The sequence below is a fragment of the Schistosoma mansoni genome, chromosome 5, assembly GCF_000237925.1.
Source record: "Schistosoma mansoni strain Puerto Rico chromosome 5, complete genome".
Taxonomy (NCBI): domain Eukaryota; kingdom Metazoa; phylum Platyhelminthes; class Trematoda; order Strigeidida; family Schistosomatidae; genus Schistosoma; species Schistosoma mansoni.
In genome coordinates, this window is record NC_031499.1 from 1,807,937 (window position 1) to 1,828,566 (window position 20,630).

The 20,630-nt window shown below is 34.3% G+C and overlaps 1 protein-coding gene across 1 annotated transcript; it reads right to left on the bottom strand.

Moving 5' to 3' along the window:
- Positions 1-5,741: 5,741 nt before the first annotated feature.
- On the bottom strand, positions 5,742-17,707 carry Smp_053020 (putative zinc finger protein). The gene is made up of 6 exons (XM_018797589.1): positions 17,442-17,707; positions 11,956-12,131; positions 10,166-10,288; positions 8,973-9,139; positions 7,304-7,381; positions 5,742-6,562 (listed from the first exon to the last, which is right to left on the bottom strand). Exons 1-6 carry the CDS (start codon positions 17,636-17,638, stop codon positions 6,062-6,064), a joined length of 1,242 nt encoding a protein of 413 aa, XP_018652616.1. The 5' UTR covers positions 17,639-17,707; the 3' UTR covers positions 5,742-6,061.
- Positions 17,708-20,630: the final 2,923 nt, after the last annotated feature.

Genomic DNA, 20,630 nt, shown 5'->3' on the forward strand with positions numbered 1-20,630 from the left:
GCCACCTAATGAAATACTCTTTATATTCCACAAAATACTCGACACCTATCGGTTTTTCAATATTTTGCATCACTTTGGATGAACCAAAGACATTGATAATAATTTTCATGATGATCAGATTTAAGTGATAAATTCTGTTTTCAATATTAATTGACCCTACAAAGATTAATAATTTGAAATCTTTATAAAAATTTTTAATAACGAGTGACATAATATCAGTAGTAACGGTTAATAAAATTTTATGATGAAAACTAACATCATTGTATTACGATTTAAAACATGATATCTGTATCGTTAAAAATGAGGAATAGATTACCCATTTTTATGAGGTTTGCTACAGTGATATACTTCAAACATTTTACAATATCATAATAATATTATCAGAAGGGGTTTTGTGGAGATTTAGTATGTTTCATAGTTGAAATCATGAGTCGATTGAAGCTAGAACCCCATCGAAAACCTGGAAGCACTGGACGGTCGTTTCGTCCTATTATGGGACTCCTCAGCAGTGTGCATCCACGATCCCGCACTCGCGAGATTCGAACCCAGGACCTACCAGTCTCGAGCCAGAGCCCTCAACCACAAAACCCCTTCTGATACTTAATATAATCATATGCTCACCAGTGACTGACTTCGAGAAGTACATCAAGGAGTTCTAGTGAGAAGCAGTGACCAGTGGAGTTCAAACCACATCTGTTGTGAGATAGGAACTCACTCTTTTACATTGGTGAACGGTTGCTCAACTTCGTGGATTGGTTGAAGTTAGACATTAACACTGTTGGATGCCGGCCAGCTCATTGGTCTATCGATTAAGGGCTCTGGCTCGAGACTGGTAGGTCCTGGGTTCGAATCTCGCGAGTGCGGGATCGTGGATGCGCACTGCTGAGGAGTCCCATAACAGGACGAAACGGCCGTCCAGTGCTTCCAGGTTTTCCATGGTGGTCTAGCTTCAATTGACTCACGCTTTCATTTATGAGAATATTATAATAACTGTCAAAAGTGGTTTTAAGTCTTCCTTGACATTACAATGAATATTCTCATAAATCTTTAATTTTGTTCACAAATTGTGATATTGTCCTAGCTGAACATTAGAATGAAAAAACTATCTAGTATATAGATTTCATATTAAAAAGCTCCCTTAATCTGAATATGCTGTTACGTTTTGCTGAAGTGAAAAATATCCAATTATATTTTACAAATGGAAAACATAACTCCGCCTATAGCTCTTCAAGGGTTACTACCGATCTCAAACCCGGGTAAAGGAGGGTTAAACATATGGGTTCAGCAACAGCATCCAGAGGAAAATTGTACTAAAAAATCACGCTAATCAATAATAAAAAACTCAAAATGTGGCAAACAAAAATAATGAAAAAAGAGAGTTATAATCTTCGGTCCAGTTCTCCGGAGCAATTGTGGAAATCAATATAAATAAGAATGCAAAGGAAGCTTGATCTGAAAAGTCGAATAATAATGTACGATGTGCATTGTTTTGGTACTCTTTCAATATGTTCTACTATATTAAAAATACCTAGTTTCGTAGCGTGCCTTATGAACTCGCCATATTTATGACATATCGATAAACAAACTAATATGCAACTATTTGAGTGAATGAATAAAATAGCCTTGACCGGAAATCAAGTGGATAAGAAATCTTTGTCAGTCATGACGTTTTTGTAGGAACACTAAATATTCCACTGTTTTATGTTTTACTGTACGTTATGAACGTTTATTTTAGATAGTTGATAATTATCGATCGGCTATTTTATGCGCTAAACAATCTTACGTCGTACTTCATGGAATTAGAACAGTTTTTTTCTGTGGTACTTAGTGCTATGAAGCTCATAAGACGTTTTACATGTTTTTTTCAATTTATTTCACTAGTTATCTCAAAACTTAATTTCCATAGTATAAGTAGCATGTATACAAATGTCCAGTTGAAATCAACCTAAACGACTACTAAAATATTCATATTTATTAGATTTCAAAAATATTGAATTGCGAACTGTTCTGTTCGGCGCTTCAGATGCATTTTCGTTATCTGCTTTATATATGAGGAATATCAATTATTATTCATGAATTATTCCACTAAATTATTTACATTTATTGAAGTTTATTGACACCGACAAACTATGTCAACAATATGTGTATGAACCTACAGGATTTTCTCTCGCATAACTGCATTCAATAAAATCTATACTTTCATATACAGAGTTACCTTAATTAAATTCCAAAGAGTAAGAACAATGATTTGATTAAAATGAACATGAATTCGTTTCACTTCATCTAATTCAGAATTAAATATCCAGAACTATCAACTCTATCTCAGTAACAGAGAAACTAAGAGTAGGAGTGGTTGTCTTACACATGCCTTGGACTCCCTAACAACTAATAAAGTTGAAGACGGTGTCCTGAGTAGTTTACTTAAATCGGTCTGGATATCAAGCAACACTGAATCATAGTCTACTAATAGGATGTATATACAGAGTTCCTGATAATTCGAATAATATGAATGATCCTATTATTAATGCATTTATACATGCATCTGCTCTAAACTACAATGCTAAGGTTATTACAAGAAATTTCAATTATCCTGGGATAAACTGAAATACTCGTAGTTGTCAGTCACGTAATGATGAATTCTCAGCAACCATTAACATGCACTACTGGTCACAGTGGGTTCGTACCCCAACAAGGGGTGATAACATACTTGATCTAATATTTAGTAGACATATCATCCCAGTATGTGTACAAGTATACAATGAGTTTGAAATCAGTGACCATAAAATAGTAGTTTGTGCCCTCCCTATCCGTCTCTCTTATAAACAACCCCTACAAAAAAACCCGTCAATATAGAGACTATACGCAGCTGAATGGGACCTCCTGAGTTTACTGATTAAATTCTCAGACTGGGATAACTTTTTCTCATGTAACAGTCTCGTGGATGCCATCGACACATTCTTTGTGATCGTTAACTCTTGTCTAGATTTCTGTGCACCTCTTAAAACGCACAAGATAGTAAACATTAAGAATTATGTATACCAGCTAAATATCGTAATAAACTAAGACACCCACAGAAACATTTAGTCAAATGACTTCAGAGCAGTTGCACAAATAGCAATAATTTTTAACCAAATTAAAGAGAAGCACAGGTTAAAAGCCATTAATGAGGAGCTATTTGCACTTAATACTAGCTCAAAAGTACAAAACTTAATAACCCTTTTCAATAAACACGTTAAAGCAACTCAAAATGTTGGTGCACCATGCATCTGCATAATAGCACTTTTACATACGACTCTATAACTATAGCAGATATTTTCAGTGGTATTTTTGCGAATGGTAAAGAATTCATAAATAGCACTGTCTTTTAAGAGTCATGTGCGTGACTAGTAACTCACAAAAATCTATTTCCTTCACATGCTTGGAAATGAGTGAAGCTATAAACTCCCTTAAGGTTTTGAGAGGTCATAGAGTAGACGGGATTTTATCCTTTCTCTACAAATACGATGGTCCAAATATTCCACTTTTTCTTCTAAAGCTGTTTACTATATCTATGGAATCAGGTACTCACCCTTAGTGTTGGAAAACCGCGTATATTATACCACGTTACCAATCTGGAGATAAGACTGATATGAACAATTATCGGCCCATAAATATTAATTCGGTTATCTCTAGGATTATGGAGAAAACTGTAAGTGATGAACTCCTCAACTATTTACTCGCTGAAAAATTTATCAATGATTTTCAACCAAGGACTTTTAAAAACTCCAATATTGTATGACATTCCACTATGACTTCTTTAATTTAGTCTTTCCTCAACGTAACTAAGGATGGATATGGAGGGTCCACCTACGGGAGTTGGAAAGTCCTGATTCCAAGCAAAAAGTGCACATTAGCTCCAGTATCGTGAAGTAATAAATGACGCATGAACTAATCACTGGCTACCATGGGACTGCATCTCCTTACGTTGCTCCACTGCCTTGTGGATTAGATCTGTAGGCCAAAGACTCGGGGAGTGGCCTCCTAAGAAAACCACCTGTTTCGGTTTGGGTACACGGGCAGTATCATAGCTCACTCACAAATCAAGTGACTTGCGTGGCGCATATGCATCCGGTTCCCCTTTGTACCAATGTTCATGTGCTCAAATAAATAAATAAATAATAACCAAGGATATCTAGTCTTTGACTTGGTTAGCAACCGTCTCATAGATAAACTAGCATGTTACGGGGTCGAAAACACTCCGCTTGCTTGGTTTGATTCCTTCCTCAGCTATCGATATCAAATAGTTAAAATTAACTCTTCCTTTTCGAACGCTGTCCCTGTCAGAAGTGTTGTAATGCAAGGTAGTGCCTTGGGCTGTTTGCTTATTTAGATTTTATCAATGATATTTGTGAATGTTTTTGTATAGGTAAGCCCCTTCTGTAAGCAGATGATCTTAAAGTAGTGTATTCATTTTCTCTACATGAGCTGAACGATATGCAAAATTGCATCAGCATGGAGCTTAACAAGGTAAAGCAGTGGTGCTCAAAATGGCAGCTGGAGCTAAACACAACTAAATGTGGATGGATATGCTCCGGTAATACATCACTCTACTTAGATCTTACCATATATTGTGAGGTGTTATCTAAGTTACAAACAGTAGTAGACTTGGGACTTAGGTACTCCTGCGATTTGTCGTTTACAAAACAGGCATTGAAACAGATCTCCTTGTCTCAACGTATTATGGGTTACATAACTCGAAACCTTTATAACAACGAGTCACGTATTTTGATGTACAAAATTTGTGTTCGACCACTCCTAGAATACTGAACGTTTATTCTTAGTAGTGTGCACACAAAGGATAAATTAAGGTTGGAGTCAGTACAGAAACGATTTACTCTTCGGATTCTTGGAACTGATTGTATCTTGAATTGTAATTCCAGATGTAACAGACTTGGGTTTAACTCATTATGGCAGGGGTGACTCAAACTAAACCTAATCTTCTTCTTCAAAATACTTAGTAAACTATCCTTTACAACCAGTCAAGTATTTCAATATGCATAAACTTCTAATTACAACAACCGTAACTCCCTGTAATTAGTGAAACAAATCCGTTCTAAATCATCTCTCCATATGAATTACTTTACCTATAAATTATCCAGACTATGAAATAATCTGCCACAATTCATCCATAAGATAAAATCACTCCCATCCTTTGTTCGCTGCATTGATGTATACTGTTCCTCTGAAAATGCATTAAGTGTTCTAACACCTGTATTTTATTCCACAAGTGAGATTATAGGAACTTTAAATGTCTAGCGATTCTTATTACAGAATCCACTAAGTAAAACCACCTATCTGTTGTTACTTTACGTTAACATCGGCCCTCGCAACCCCAATTAATTTGAACAATACCTAACACGAACAGTATATCACTGAGTCACATGATACATGCATTATGGTAGACCTGGCTGACATATTTTAGTAATTATTGCTTTGTTGTTCCGTGCTCTCTGTTTCCATATTACTTTTTCTAGTTGTAGATGATTATAAGTAATTCTTTACGGTGCAAGAAATGACCCTAAATGCACCAATCATAAATCAACAGGATATCCACTTAAGAAGAATTAAAAGCGCTTAGTTGGTGCATTTCATTGCCGTAATACCTAAACAATATTTGAACTAGTAAACTTAAAACAGTCTTATATTACATGTTTGCTTTCTACATTTAATGTTACTATTTATATCAAACTGATCATGCCTGTAAACTGGCGTGAATTCCGTAATTATTATTTTCAGAATATATATATAAGACATGATTAACAAATTACATGAAACAACTGACATTAAGACATGAACAAAAGTGATGTCCATCGGTTGCTAAATATTCAATGAATCTAGTTAGCAATAAGGATATCAATTATTTATCAGTCCATGTTCATAGGAAAAACTGTTATAATTACTTAGACAACATGAATAGCATTGACGTCAATCAAACAGAATTGAGAAAATACAGTTACACTAAAAATAAATTAAAAACCAACAGCTTTTGTAAAAAAAAATCTATCAGTCGAAAGGAAGATGTTTAACGAGTTTTAAATGCCAGCTGTACAGGTAAACGATGTTTCAACTCCCGTAATGAATAAGTTGTAGTTTGTGTATACATTTCCAATAAATTATTCCTAATACCTTTATTGTAGAAATTTCGATAATTATGATAGGTACTGGTTGGATTTTGTCCTCTTAACCTATGATCAGACTTTAATCGTCGTCTTACGGTAGAAGGCGTCATTGTCTTTGCTGTCATCATCGTCACCATTTTGCTGTCGAATAATGAAGTAGAAGGAAAATGAGGCTTTTTGTTTATTGTCTTTTCACTCTTCTCCTTGTCATCATCATCATTATCATTGTAGTTAGTTGAACAATTTTCACTAGTGATCAACTTCTTCCCTTGAAAATACTCATATGATGTACAATTGATCAGAATAAGCCAGATATGAAATGTTAGATAATTAATTAATAACATTACAGCTACAATTAATATGCCAGTCATCCCTATAACACGAGGAAATGTCATGAACAAATGCTGAAAGAGAGGGACAGAGAGAAAGGACATAAGAGTGTCGATAATAACAATAAATTAACATGAAATAATAACCATTACAGATAGTTAGATGATAAATGTCAAATTATGTATAAGCTTTTTATATATAGCTGAGCGTTAGTCATTATTAATGAATCAAATGTAATTAAAACATTACTCACAAGCGAGTTATGCCAAAGCTGAATAGAGACAACCAGTTATAACTGGTAAATCAGTTGAAAAGATTTTGAATCTTATCTGTGACATATGCTCCATAAATTCTTTTTCTTTTAACTCTTAAAGTTCAGTAGCAGTGTGCATAGTAGTAGATTCAAAAAAGATATTCCTGATTTCGGTTAGCGAGGTCTCAGTAATTTATTATTGAAAATAACAGCTCAAAATTAATAGCAATAGCGAAGACGCATTCACCCTTTATATTCTTTATAGAATATTTAAGAATTTTATACTTTCTCTTCGTTTGGAATAACTTCAACCATCAGCTAAACCACAATTAACGTCCTAGGCCAAGTTTTACTTTCAGTCTCAAAAGAGCTGGGGATCTTTATGTGACTGAAACCAAACAGATCAATGGCAAAATGTTTAGCTATTACACTGTGACAAGGATTCAAGTCTCAAAGGAGATATAACTCCCGTGAGCATATATATATATATATATATATATATATATATATATATATATATATCTGCTTTACTATTCTACTACCGCTATAAATATTATCATACTTGTAATAATGTTAACCAATCCATTGGGTGAATTTGATCATATTCATCTAAATAATGAGCTTGCCATAAATTTTCATGCTGAAAAACAGAAATAGATAAGTGAATAATCCAATGATAAACACAAAGAAGAAGATGAAATGAAAAAGACAAGAGATTTGTGGAAATTATTTAAGATGAAAATAGCTCATGTTTAGTCTGACTCTAGTTAAGCAAACAATAAACATAAATAAGTACAGCGTATAACCGTTTCATCCTATTTTATAACTCAAAATATCAGTAATAAACCATGAGCGGTAGGATTCACTCATGTTAAAAGTGAGTCAAACATCTAAAATAGGATTTGATAATAGCCAAATATTAGTGGAAATATAATTCAGTTGTGAACTATTCGACACTAAATTTAGCATGCTGCCCACTAGACCTATTAATCCAGGTTTCGACTATAGATAGGGAAATGGGTGCAGCCTACCAATGACAGAAACAACTGTCCAACAGTATTTGTTTACTAATTTTATTAAAGCGGTAATATAGGCTGTTTCTTACAATATTTTAGTTTAACATTGATCAATATATTTCAAGTCTTTTAAACTTGTAATTGAATGCCTAACATTTTTCCCTTTTTAAATATGAGAGTATTAATTCACAAACGTACATCCCGTTAATAGTGTGCAACATTTATTAGAAACTGGATATCACTGTACTCTTAGTAGAAGGTTCACATTGGTTTTCAGTAGACGATGGTCAACAGGGTACTAGACAGTTCCAAACAAAGTAAAACTACTCGAGGGTTAACATAATGGACTACGTCTTGAAATATGTACCAAATCATCATTTCAGCTGTAATAAGCAGTACGTGAATATGTACGTAATAATGTCAACGATGTTTTACCTTCAGTGAAGCAATAGCTAATCGTTTTGTTGTTTCTACTTTGCAAGTTTGAATTTTTTATTTTTTTCTGAACTGAACTTCACGATACCTATCCCGACTTTTAATGAGCTTCAGGAGGTCAATATATTTATGGCCATTGACTCTTTTATTGTGTTACTTGGTTGCCGTCTCCACGTTCGTTCAACACGTACGTACTTAAACATATGTGTTATTCGCATAAAACAATTTTCTTTGATTTCAACCAAATAAATCTGCCTTAGGAGACTTGTTTTTTGCAGTAGACGTAGCTAGGAAGAATTGTAGTACCCAAGTATCGTATTCAAGATAGGAACTTTTACAATCAGTTCAAGATATATCAAACTGTCTAGCCTTTTCATAATTACGCCAACTAAAGAGGGTTGTCATCACGTAAACTGGGAAAGCATTCTAAACAGGACAGACTCATGACGATTAGGTGATATTGCACCTGTGTTCGCTTCTTGATGAACAATTCAAGAACTACAAATACGATTTACGATGTTGCACTCGAAGAGAGTTTACTAAAATTGCTTAAAATAACTTATTAGTTGAAGATTCTGAATACTGAGGACTTTCAGAAATGTTTTGAACAATAGAAACTGAAGTCCGACAAGTATCTTTTGAGAAGGATAAGACTAATAGATTGTGAAGTAACTTGATCACTATAGTTTGTGTATTCATTTGAAAGGCTGATTAATACTATGTGTCAATCAAGTATGATATGAATAATCTATGAAGATTATAATAAAAATATTAACTTACAACAGAGAATAAATAAAGCATACGACAATTTAACCACAAGGCATTGACAATCATTAGACATAAAGATAATAAAAATGTTATGAAAAGTCCATGATTTTGACCACCAATACAACAATTTGTCCAAACACAGTGATGATCAAATCGAAATATGCAATGGTCACATCGAGCTGAAAAAATAAAACAATACGATGGGTTTTGACAAAAACAAATACATAAATTTGAAATTTATCTCAGGAAAGACAAAATATCATTGACAATTACAATCTGGAAATCCCTAAGTGTCTAAAGTACTGTTTAACATGCTACTTAATGGCTCCAGCATCTAAGCAGAGTGCTTCATTTTACAAGTTAACTCCTTTGAGTCAGAAAACGATCATCATCAAATTCATTTGGATAAAATATGAGAGATTTACTCAAAATAAGTTCATTCATATCAAACCACATGAAATGATGGAGGTCCAAAAATAACCTTTACAAGGTAGATGTATAGATCAAAACTGAATAACAGTGTGTTAAGACGAAGCAAACTACCCACTTACTACTAAAACAATAGTACTGAAACAACCAATCCTATTGTATATAATGCTCATCACATATACTACTTGACTGTCAATTTCGTTACATTGGAGAACAAGATTTTATAAGTTAACTTTCACATTTGAGTATGCGGAAGTCTAGTTTCTTATAGGTTTCATTGTATGATATAATGTCTGACTTAAAAACTGTGAACAAGAATCATCCGTAGCATAATAAATATACATAGGTTAATAAGCACATCAAAATTAGAATTATACATGTACACTTAATGATAAGTAGCAAACATGCACAATTCAACCGCTTAATGTGATAACCAACATTACAATAATTGATCGAATTTCAATAACCATGTTTAATGTGCTCAGAAGTCTAAGTGACTCAGTAATCGGTAAAAAGCATTGAACCTAATTTGCTTAGGACATTAACTGTTCCGTGGAGATTGCAGACAAACCTTGGTAGTGAATCTTGATCAGAAGGAAACAAGGACCCTAGAATGTTTTTATTGATTGCATACAACCAATTAACAACAAATAATAGAAACATTCATAGGATCACCTCTCTGAGCTAACAGGGTTTAGATGGTTAAAATAACCAGGTAATCTGACAAAGATAAGCAAGTAAGAAATGAATAAATGAAGAAAAGCAACAACACTTACAACAATGTTTAGATCTAGCTGGAATTATATGACAGCATATTGTGCATTGTTTAGGTGAATAAATAAAATTATCGTATTCATAAATATTTGCATAAACTGACTTATTTCGTGATGTTATAAAACCTAGAATAAATAGGCGAACGAAAATAATTCACAGTATAACAAATTTTATTAACTTAAGCGAAAGTATAAGTAACTATACTATACAATAATCTGCTTAAAAACTAAACTAGCTCTGAAAATACATAAGGCAGTACTTGTCTAATTGAATAACCGCTTCCTTGATATTTCTATAAAATTTAAATAAATCATTAATTTTCCTTGTTTTTCGGCAAGAACTTGAAAATTCGGGTTTAGTTTCCGTGAAGAGTAGTCAGATTAAGTATCCAGTTGAAGAATTCCGAACTGGAAAGAAATTGGTAACTGATTTAACAGATGGATAAGATGCCAATTTTAAGAATTTTTTACAGCTTTTTATGTTGTATTATAGTATTTGTCAGTAGCTTAAAGCATATGGCTTTTAACCATTGAATTACAGATTCAGTCAACCCACCTATTCATCTAACTTGGTTTTGAACAACTTCTTTCAAAAACAGTGTAGTTTGAAACCGAGTACATAAATTCGTACTTGGTGAATGAGTCACTTTAAATTTAAGCATCATTGTACGAAATCTAACTTGAGAAAAGTATAATAAAAAGTGCCAAATACACATAAGCGAATTAATTGTTTACTAAAGTAGAATCTAATTTAAATGATGAAAAGAAAACTCAAAATACAGTTGCATTTAAACCCTTTTGATTTGCATTTGATTCAATCGAGCTGTCTTGGCTATGTGAAGATTCTACCACATTCCCAACTATGTCATTAAACATTTCTACGTTTAAAATCGAAAAAGGAGAGTGGAATTTACTAGTCTAGTGACTTTGAATACTTTAAGCGTTGAACAAAACATCTTCCATATATGGTCTGATCTTAAAATAAGTTCATACTCTCAGATTTGATTTTTTGAATTATTCAATTTTTGGGAACTAATTGATTTTCATGTCGCTTCAAATGAGAACAACAAGAAGTCATTCACCATGAAACCACTACTTGGGAGGATTAAAAAGGAAATAATAATAATAATAACGACAATTACCTGAAATTGTCGGAATATCTAAAGATAATTTACGAAAACAGTACTTCCATAAACTTTTCACAACAATTTGAAAGGAAACAGGGAAGTTTACGGAGTTATTTCTTTGATGAATTACTTACTATGGACTTGAACATGTATTTATGTACCGAATAGTTGTTTCACAGCACTTTTCTACGTAGTCCCAAGTGTCAAGTTCGTTTAGACTCACTAACTACAGTTATACTTTTTTCGCCAAACGAAAAAAAACAGTGACAATCAGTAACCTAATAAATGGGTCGTTGTTAGGTCGTTTGCTAACCAACCCCAGATGCTCTTGTTGTTTAACATTTTTCTGACACTTTATCTTATTTGACTAGTCCGCAAAACAGAACACACATCGGACAGATATGTAATTTCATCCCAAAGCAAACCAAGTTGAATCATAGTAAGAAAAATATTTATATATTTATAATTGTACACACGAAGATTCTAGAACCTTCCCTATCCATCTGCTGGTGTTGATTGGCTAAGAATGAGCCAATCAGCTTGCTCCAACATAATCCTGCACAGACCATGCTTTAATTCAATCCGTGTGCTGCTAACAGTACAAAAAAAATACTATGAAGAATACAAAGCACATAATACCAATCACCAGCAGTTTCAATAACTAACCTGGATCACTAAAACACAACATATACAACACACCATTAAGGAATAAACATCCAGATCCAAGAAACAGATTATTCTCTAACCAGGAATACCGATAGAGCACAGTTATAACATCCATTATCAATATATAATGTCCAAAAACAAGACAGCTTAAATAAACGACTTGATAAATACAATGCCTAGAATTAGAATAGATATAAGACACGCATCAATTTGTATACTACTCTGTCTTTGTAGACAAAAAAGTTGCTATACATTATATGACTGACATTTTAACCAATAGATCCCCAGTTCGTGAAATATACTAGGTTATTCTATTTACTCGTGATACAAACCAATATCTAAATCATTCATAGGCATTAAATAAACTCAAACTCCAGAACCATGAGAGATTGCCTAGACTAACTTGATGTATGACACACCCTTAAATACTCACTAATATAACAAAATTGAGGTTACTGATAACTTTTATACCTCTGTTTTAGGCTTTTATGCTTACAATACACCTGAATAAAGAATTTATTGATATCACAAATCGATCAATGATAGGCCACCATCGAAAACCTGGAAGCACTGGACGACCGTTTCATCTCAAATATAGGACTTCTCAGTAATGTGCACCCACGACACAACACGCGGGACTCAAACCAATAAGCTTCGATGTTGCGCAAACGCTTAACCTCTAGACCAGTGTTAATGTTTAACTTTAGCCAGTTCACGATACTGTACAACGAAACAGCCGTTCAAAGCTTTCAGGTTTTCAATGGTGGTCTAACATTTATCGGTTCATGATTTCAATAAAAAACTCAACGATCTTCACTACCCTATGCAGAAAAAAATCATCTTGAATTTACCTGTTACCAAATGATTTTACTAAATGCATACAGAACGGAGGGTTAGAAAGTGGTATCTACTACAAACACCACACTAGGAAGCGATCAATATCATCCATGAAGTTATCCCACATTTATTGTATTCATGATTTGATTGTACACCATATACTCCCGTTTTCTTTTCTTTCATTGTTCGTAGATCAAAACACAAATGCTGTAACGAAACTGAAATCATATAACGTTACACAAACGAACTCGTTTTCTCGTTACATCAGTTATTTTATGACTTGAAAGTTGAACCGTCTCATAGTATCAGAAAATTATAACTTCCTATGTTAAGACGGTGTTGAAAAATCCATTAGAATTCTGGATATGCGAGAGAGGCCCCAGTGTACTCGACTATCAGTGTTACTGATATGTCATCACACTCAATTCTTTTCAGTAAACTGAATCCATCAATCTACCTCTCAACTCACTACAGTCCAAAACGGCAACAATGGCCTCTATGAAGCCATGTGGACGAACAAACAGGACGTTCTAACATGCACTCTTTATGGGAACCATGTAGTGTCTTTCACGACAGAATACATACAATAATGCATCCACATAATTTTATCGACATGTTTATACGATTGATACACTAATAATATCATTATCCTTGTTAAACCAATCTTTATTACGGTGCATAGTCTGTACTATGAAATCATATCACTTATGGTTATGCATACAACATATGCTTCATATTTCACATCATTAGCAGCTTTGTCTTAAGTGCCTAGTACGAAATATTTCGGTGTTAAGGAGGAAAACTTTGTGGTTCGATGAATAAATTCAACGACAACCAATAGATGGCATGCAATCAGGTTTACTTTTCGCCCTGTCATAATATCTGGAAAAACGTAAACTTAATTATTATTACCTGATAGGACGTGTCAATCAGACCAAACTATGAGTAATAAATGCTGGTGAGGTCCACCCTATTGTTTAATGATCTGGCTTAATCAAATTTAGCAGAATATGCAGTAAGCTGTGTTTCAAGTAATAAGACTTATTTTTAAAGAAAACCTTATACCATACTAAACATCGGTACGTAACATCCATAGTATTTGATTAAATTTAGTTTTATTGTCAACCCAATGGTTGTTAAACCAACTTTATCATCTTTATCATTCATGTTAGCCATATTTGACTTCGTTAATGAACAATAAGATTTTGGAGGAAACACTTTATCTTTCTTCATGAGAAATGAAAATCTAAATTAATAATAGTTTCATTCGCAAACCATTGACACATCTGTACATCAGTCCAACTTGCCACAACAAACCACCAAGGTGAACATCAAAGTATTAGCAGCATTGACAGTAAGCAAGACTAGGCATAAAATATATGACGTGTTTATCATTTTTGAAGCACCAGTTTAGAAATATAGCTTATGCCTTTATTTAACTCATTTGGAAAGATTCTTGTCTATACATAGAGTAAAGGAAAACAAAGAATGACTACACCTATTCCATGTCACTCAACTACTTTGACCAGTGGTTACAAGTATTGCGCTAACAGTCATTGATTTCATAGATTGATACCACACCATGACTTGTCCAACTTTACCTTTTGTTATAATCCAACTCTTGTTTCATCTAACAGTGAACGCCAGGGTAGACCGTGATTAGGCATGAGAAACATGTATTTTCCGCCTTAATCGATAAAAATTGATAGTAGCATGAATGAACATACTGATAAATAAGTACATTAAAAGACATGTTACCAATATTCTCTTTTTAGTAGTATGAATGTAAAGTAGAAACGTTGTTTCTGCATGTTTATAGAGGGAGGAAGATATGTTGGGAAAAAACATAAAGACTTGTGTAGGTTATAGTATAATAATACTTCAGACAAATAATTAACGTTATATAGCTATTTAGATATTTGATACTCAAATGAGATGAAAATCTAATTAAGGAGGATCAGTTGAATGCATTCAAATGAATCGACTAAACAATATTTATTTCATTTGATAGGATTAATTAATCATCGCTAACCAACTATTTCAACCCCTAGCATGGAATGTTTAAAGAAACGCGGTACCATATATTCTCCAACAGCCTTACATAATATATCTATAATGAATGGAATTTCGTTCGGACATCACCAGGAGATACTGACCTTATTTTCCTATTGAAGTGACAATTTTCAGTCCTTACTTCGCAAATTAAAGGCTTGTTCAACTTACTTATGTTTGGACAGTTGAGTAATATTATTATTCAGTACACGCATACACATACATACATTGCAGCCCCCAAATGCTTTAGCACGGTCGAGAGTGAGGAGAGTCACCTGATCCTCTCGAAATGCTCTCAAATAGCCACGTGCATACAACTACTGTCAGGCAAGTCCTACTCATTGCCTTCTTGTACTAGGGGTGTTGTTTACGAAATTGAGAGGGCGAGAAGCGAATGTTCGGCGCTTTAACCGGGTTGATAGATACGGAGGATCCACCAAGGGGAGTTGGAAAACTCTCATTCCAAACCAATGGTGTACATGAGCTCCAGGATCCTAAGGAAACAAATGGCGTATGCACTTATTGTTGGTCACAGGCTACCATAGGACTGTATCTCCTTACGTTGCTCCACTGCCTAGTGGATTAGACCTTTAGGTCGAAGGTTCGGGGTATAGCCCCTTAAGAAAACTACCTGCTTCAGTTTGGGCACCTGGGCAGTATCCCAGCCCTCACACAAATCGAATGAGATTTATATGGCGCATATATGTATTTGATGCCTTCTTGTACCAATGTTTATGTATCTAAATAAATAAATTACAGTTCAAAATAAGTACATAAACCTACTCTATTTGTCAAATAACTGACATTGTGTTAAAAATCAATCGTAATTCTATTTTACATAATAAACTAATCACAATATTCTGTCATTAAAATGGGAAATGTGTGTATGTGTGTATATGTACATGCGTAAGAAGAGCCAAAATCCACCCGATACACAATACAAAATGTGAAATAAAATCAATTATTATGTATAAACAATTTTCTGGGTAAATAACAATAATAATCACAGTAAAAACAAAACAAAAACATTCCTCTATGGAAAATTGTCAAAATAAATAAAATAAATAAAAAAAAACAATAAACAATTAAAGATTATACAAAATAACAAAAATAATTTCTCCCGAAGGAAATAAATAAAAATCAAATAATATATATCCCTATAAGCATGTAGAATATACAAAGGAGAGTAAATTTTAAATCAATCAGTCTATAACCAATGTGCCCAACCTACACAGTAACAATAATAAATGCAAAGATGATGATAATATTATAATCTGTCATGAAAAGAAGTAGATTAATAGAATGATGGTAACAAAGATCTGAAGTGACCAAGTGATAACTACTCACCAGACCCAATCACTTATTCAACTCCTCGAATGAACTTATATTCAAGACAAGATCACTAGCCAACATAGAAGGATTGTTCTTCAATAAAATTTCATACTTATATATAAAAATAATAAAAGTAGGAATAAATATGATTAAACATGAATGAGATGTAAACGACTGCAAGGTATAGGTTTCGTAAGTGCCAATGAAATTGAAACTTAAATGTCAGGCTTAATTTTCATCCAGGATATCAGTTAATTTCACTAAAGTAATCCATTATGTAAGTCATCTGCCAAGTACATAATTGTCTATTCGACTCTGAAACACGCTAGATGTGTAATAGCTAATCATACTAACAGACAGATTAAATCGAAATAGGAAGATAAGGACTGAAACTTGATGGGCATTCCAACCGCTAAGCCACCTCTCATCTGTCGTTATCATTATGCTAAAATAAGGATAATTAAGTCAAGAAATACTACTCAAAATCAAGAAAAAAGTAACAGGAGCTGGCGAACAAAGCAATCAACAAGAAAGGTTTTTATTAATAACTATTTTAGGCCATATTTACATTTGTCCTGATTTTCGTTATGACGAATTATTATTGAAGAGCATAAATAAATAGGTAAACATTATTGAAACAATAATCACATTATGATAAGTTAGTTGATCAGCATGTCAGTACAAACAATAAATATATACGATAATGTAACAGTTCAAAATAGGCACATTTTATATTAATGAAAAGGAAAAAGGTAGGATAAATATGATGAAAGCAAACCAAGTAAAGAGATAAAAATAAACAAATAAAGTCAGTAACAGATTTCTTTATTTCTAGGTTTAGCAAAATAATACGACAAATACATACATCCAATCACTGCTAGGGGAATATTCTAGAATGTTGACGTGTAGCTTCCCCATTGGATGGATACGAATGACCCCCTATGTGCCTATTGGTTGTCTGAAATGATGATTTACTCTCAGTCAAAAACTATAAATACATGAGATTTCTGTACTATATTTTGACACTGTTTTCGGGGAATAAAATTCCTACTTACTAGTCTTCTGTCTTCTCTCTTGCGACATTGTGGGTTCGATCGTTCAAGTAGTCTAGTAGTACGCGGCATAGTAAGAATAAAAGCTCTAGATATAGCAATGCCTATGATTGAAATTCAGGCATCGATCACTTCAATTTACTGTATTCATCGCCAATGGCAACGACTTTTAATTCAAGTATAAAAATCAATTATAAACGGAATAAAAATTACCTCTCAAATAAGAACCAAAGAATTGTTTCTGAAATCATTTTTCTGACAGCAAACGGCATAATTACCCAGATTACGGATGCCGGTTTCAAAAGTAGAAATTTTAAAAAGCGTCCCATCATGGTATGACGTAGACAATAGAATAATAAAAATCCCCCAGAAAAGCTAAGATATAATATGATATTTCTTAAATAATCCATGTCAAAGACGATATCAGATTAGCTCAACTAACAGTAGAAATCTTCAAATTTCCAAGATCCATAGATATCTATAATAAGAATCATGAGTATAGAAATTATTCAAGAGGGAAAATTAGGAAGAAATCGACTAACGTTGTTACTAAAAAGAAACACTAATAACTTAACTTCAGGAGAAATTAAATATAATAATTCCAGTGTATATGCCATAACTTTAAAGTGGAAACCCTAAGAAAAATATCATCATATCACATTGATGCTACTTACTAACAAATAAGTAGAGAAAGAGCATTTTGAGGTTTACTTACGCCTGTTACAACTCGTGGAGCAGCACAGGCCGATCATCAGCATTCTCCACTTAACACTGTCCTGGGCAATCCTTTCCAGTTGTTTCCAGCTGCTATTCATCATATTCATGTCTGCTTCCAACTCTCGACGCAGTGTGCCATTTCGTCTTCCTCTCTACTGTTTCCCGTTAGGATTCCAAGTTAGCGCTTGTCTCTTGATGCAGTTTCATGATTTTCTCAATGCGTGTCCTACTCACCGACAGTGTCTTTCCCCGATTTCTTCCTCTGCTGGAAGCTGGTTTGTTCTCTGCTACAGTCGATTATTGCTTATAGCATACGGCCGATGGACATTGAATATCTTGTGTAAACAATCGTTTATAAAAATTTGTACTTTTTTAATGATGGTTGTAGTAGTCTTCCAAGCTTCGACTCCATATATTTGAACTGTCTTGACGTTCGCATTAAAGATTCTGACTTTGATGTTGGCTTGAAGACAATTGTTTTGAGTCCCTTATGTTCTTCAACCGTAAGAAAGCGGCCCTTGCTTTGTAAATCCTCGCCTTTACGTCCACATCAGATCCTACTTGTTCATCGATGATGCTGATCAAGTACGTGAAAATCTCCAGCTCTTCCAGAGTGTCTCCATTAAGTGTGATTGAGTTGGTGTTCTCTGTGTGGTATTTGAGGATCTTAGGTTTTTCCTACTGATGCCTACTGATGCAGAGGCTGCTGCTACTTCTCTGCAGTGTAGTCCGTTGTAAGAATTTCAAATAACGTTGACGATCCTCTCAAATACGTTGTGGTATCGAAGATAGTCCCATACGTTTATCCTATCCACATTATCAACTGCTTTCTCACAGTCAAGGAAGTTGATGTATATTGACAAATTCCATTTAATTGATTGTTGAACGATGATTCGTAGTGTCGCGTTTTGTTCTGTGCATGACCGATCTTTAAGGAATCCAGTCTGTTGATTTCGAAGCTGTGCGTCTGCTGAATCTTCCATCAGGTTCAGCAATACTCTGTTGAAAACCTTCCCTGGTACCGACAGTAGTGTGATGCTTCGGCAGTTCTCACATCTGCTCAGATCTGCTTTCATTGGTATCTTGATGAGATGTCCTCCTTTCCAGTCCATCGGCACTTATTCTTCCTCCCAAACCTTCCTGAATAGAGTGTGGAGCATCCTGGTGGCCAGGCAACCAGGTGATCATCTGAAACTATATCAGCTCCTCTCCTAGTTCTCACTCCTTCCATTAACCTTCTCAATTTTGTAATGATGCAAATATGATCGATCTTGTTCTCTGTAGAGTGATCCGGTGAGAAACATGTAGCTTTGTGTATATGTTTGTGGGGGAATATCACGCTGCCCATAACCATTTTGTTGAAGGCATATGAATTTGTGAATCTCTCGCCATTCTCATTCATCTCTCCCAGTCCATATCGTCCCATTATATCTTCATAACTGGTGTTGTCCATTCCGTCTTTGGCGTTTAGGTCTCACATCAGGATGGTCAGTTCCTTTCCTGAGCACTTCGCTATGATTGATGACAGCCTCTCATAAGACTGGTCTTTATCGTCGTCATTGCTATCATTGGTGGGTGCATAACACTGGGTAACATTCATTGTGATGCTCTCCTTCTTTGTTTTGAAAACTGCTTTCATGATCCTGGCTGGATCCATAAGATTCTCTCATCCTATAAGTTCATTGAGTGCTTCTTTGGACAACATCAGAGTAACTCCCTTAATATGCACAGCATTTTCTTCCTCGTGGTCGGAGTACAGCAGCATCTCTCCTGAATATATCATTTTCTACCCAACTTTGGTCCAGTAGGTTTCACTGGCTCCGAGCACCTACATGTTGTATTTCCTCATTTCCGCAACTATTTGATTAGTCCTCTCGGTCTCCCACATTGTTAGGACATTCCATGTGTCTATGTTAATTGTTGCTGTGGTTGTTAGAAGGAGCATCGGCCTCGTGGGTTCCGAAGAATCTCGGCTTTCACCATCAGGCGTCATAATTCTTCTGAACGAAGATCCTTCAACTCGGAAGGCAAAGTTTTAATGGTTTGAAACGTTTATTCTGGTTAGCAAGGTTGTTTTCTACGGGATGGGGTTGCTGACCGACAGTAGCCCTAGAAGAGCTACAGGCGGAGGTATTTTAAGGTTCAACATAAACTTAATGTGAGATTGAAACGCAAAATGGAAAGGATTTGTTAGATAGCCACATAATGGAGAAATATGAAGCGCTAAATATCTGGATAGTAACTTACGGTAAATTTATATGAACGTGGTATGTTCTGATATTATCACTAACAAAAACTAAATAGCGTTAAACGAGCAATACAGCACACAACCTTTTTTTTCTATTTCGAGTTAGTTGATCATGTTTCACATTGGAATGTACGCCAAGAAGTACGTCATATAATCACCAATTAAAATATTCGCCATTGTTTAATCAAACATTATACAATAAAATCATTCGTAAAATACTTCATGTATACAAACAAAGTGCATATTTATTCAAACACACACAAGTGTATACAACACAACAGATAGTAAGTAGTGTAAACACACAAATCGAAAGAATTTAAGTCACTTCATAGTTGGTAGGTTTATGACAATTCTACTCAATTCTATTGAACTTCATAAACATTCCAATAGAATAATACAATGCGGTGAATCATTTGGAGAAATAATAAAATATTATT

Bases quoted from the DNA above. Each gene is read 5' to 3' on its own strand.
- Smp_053020 (XM_018797589.1), bottom strand. From the start codon at position 17,638: ATGGATTATTTAAGAAATATCATATTATATCTTAGCTTTTCTGGGGGA. The intron at 10,289-11,955 runs GTTAGTTATTGA...TATTTATTCTAG, and splicing joins GTTGTGTTTTAGTGATCCAG to GTTTTATAACATCACGAAAT. The intron at 9,140-10,165 runs GTAAGTGTTGTT...TTATTTTTTCAG, and splicing joins AGCTAGATCTAAACATTGTT to CTCGATGTGACCATTGCATA.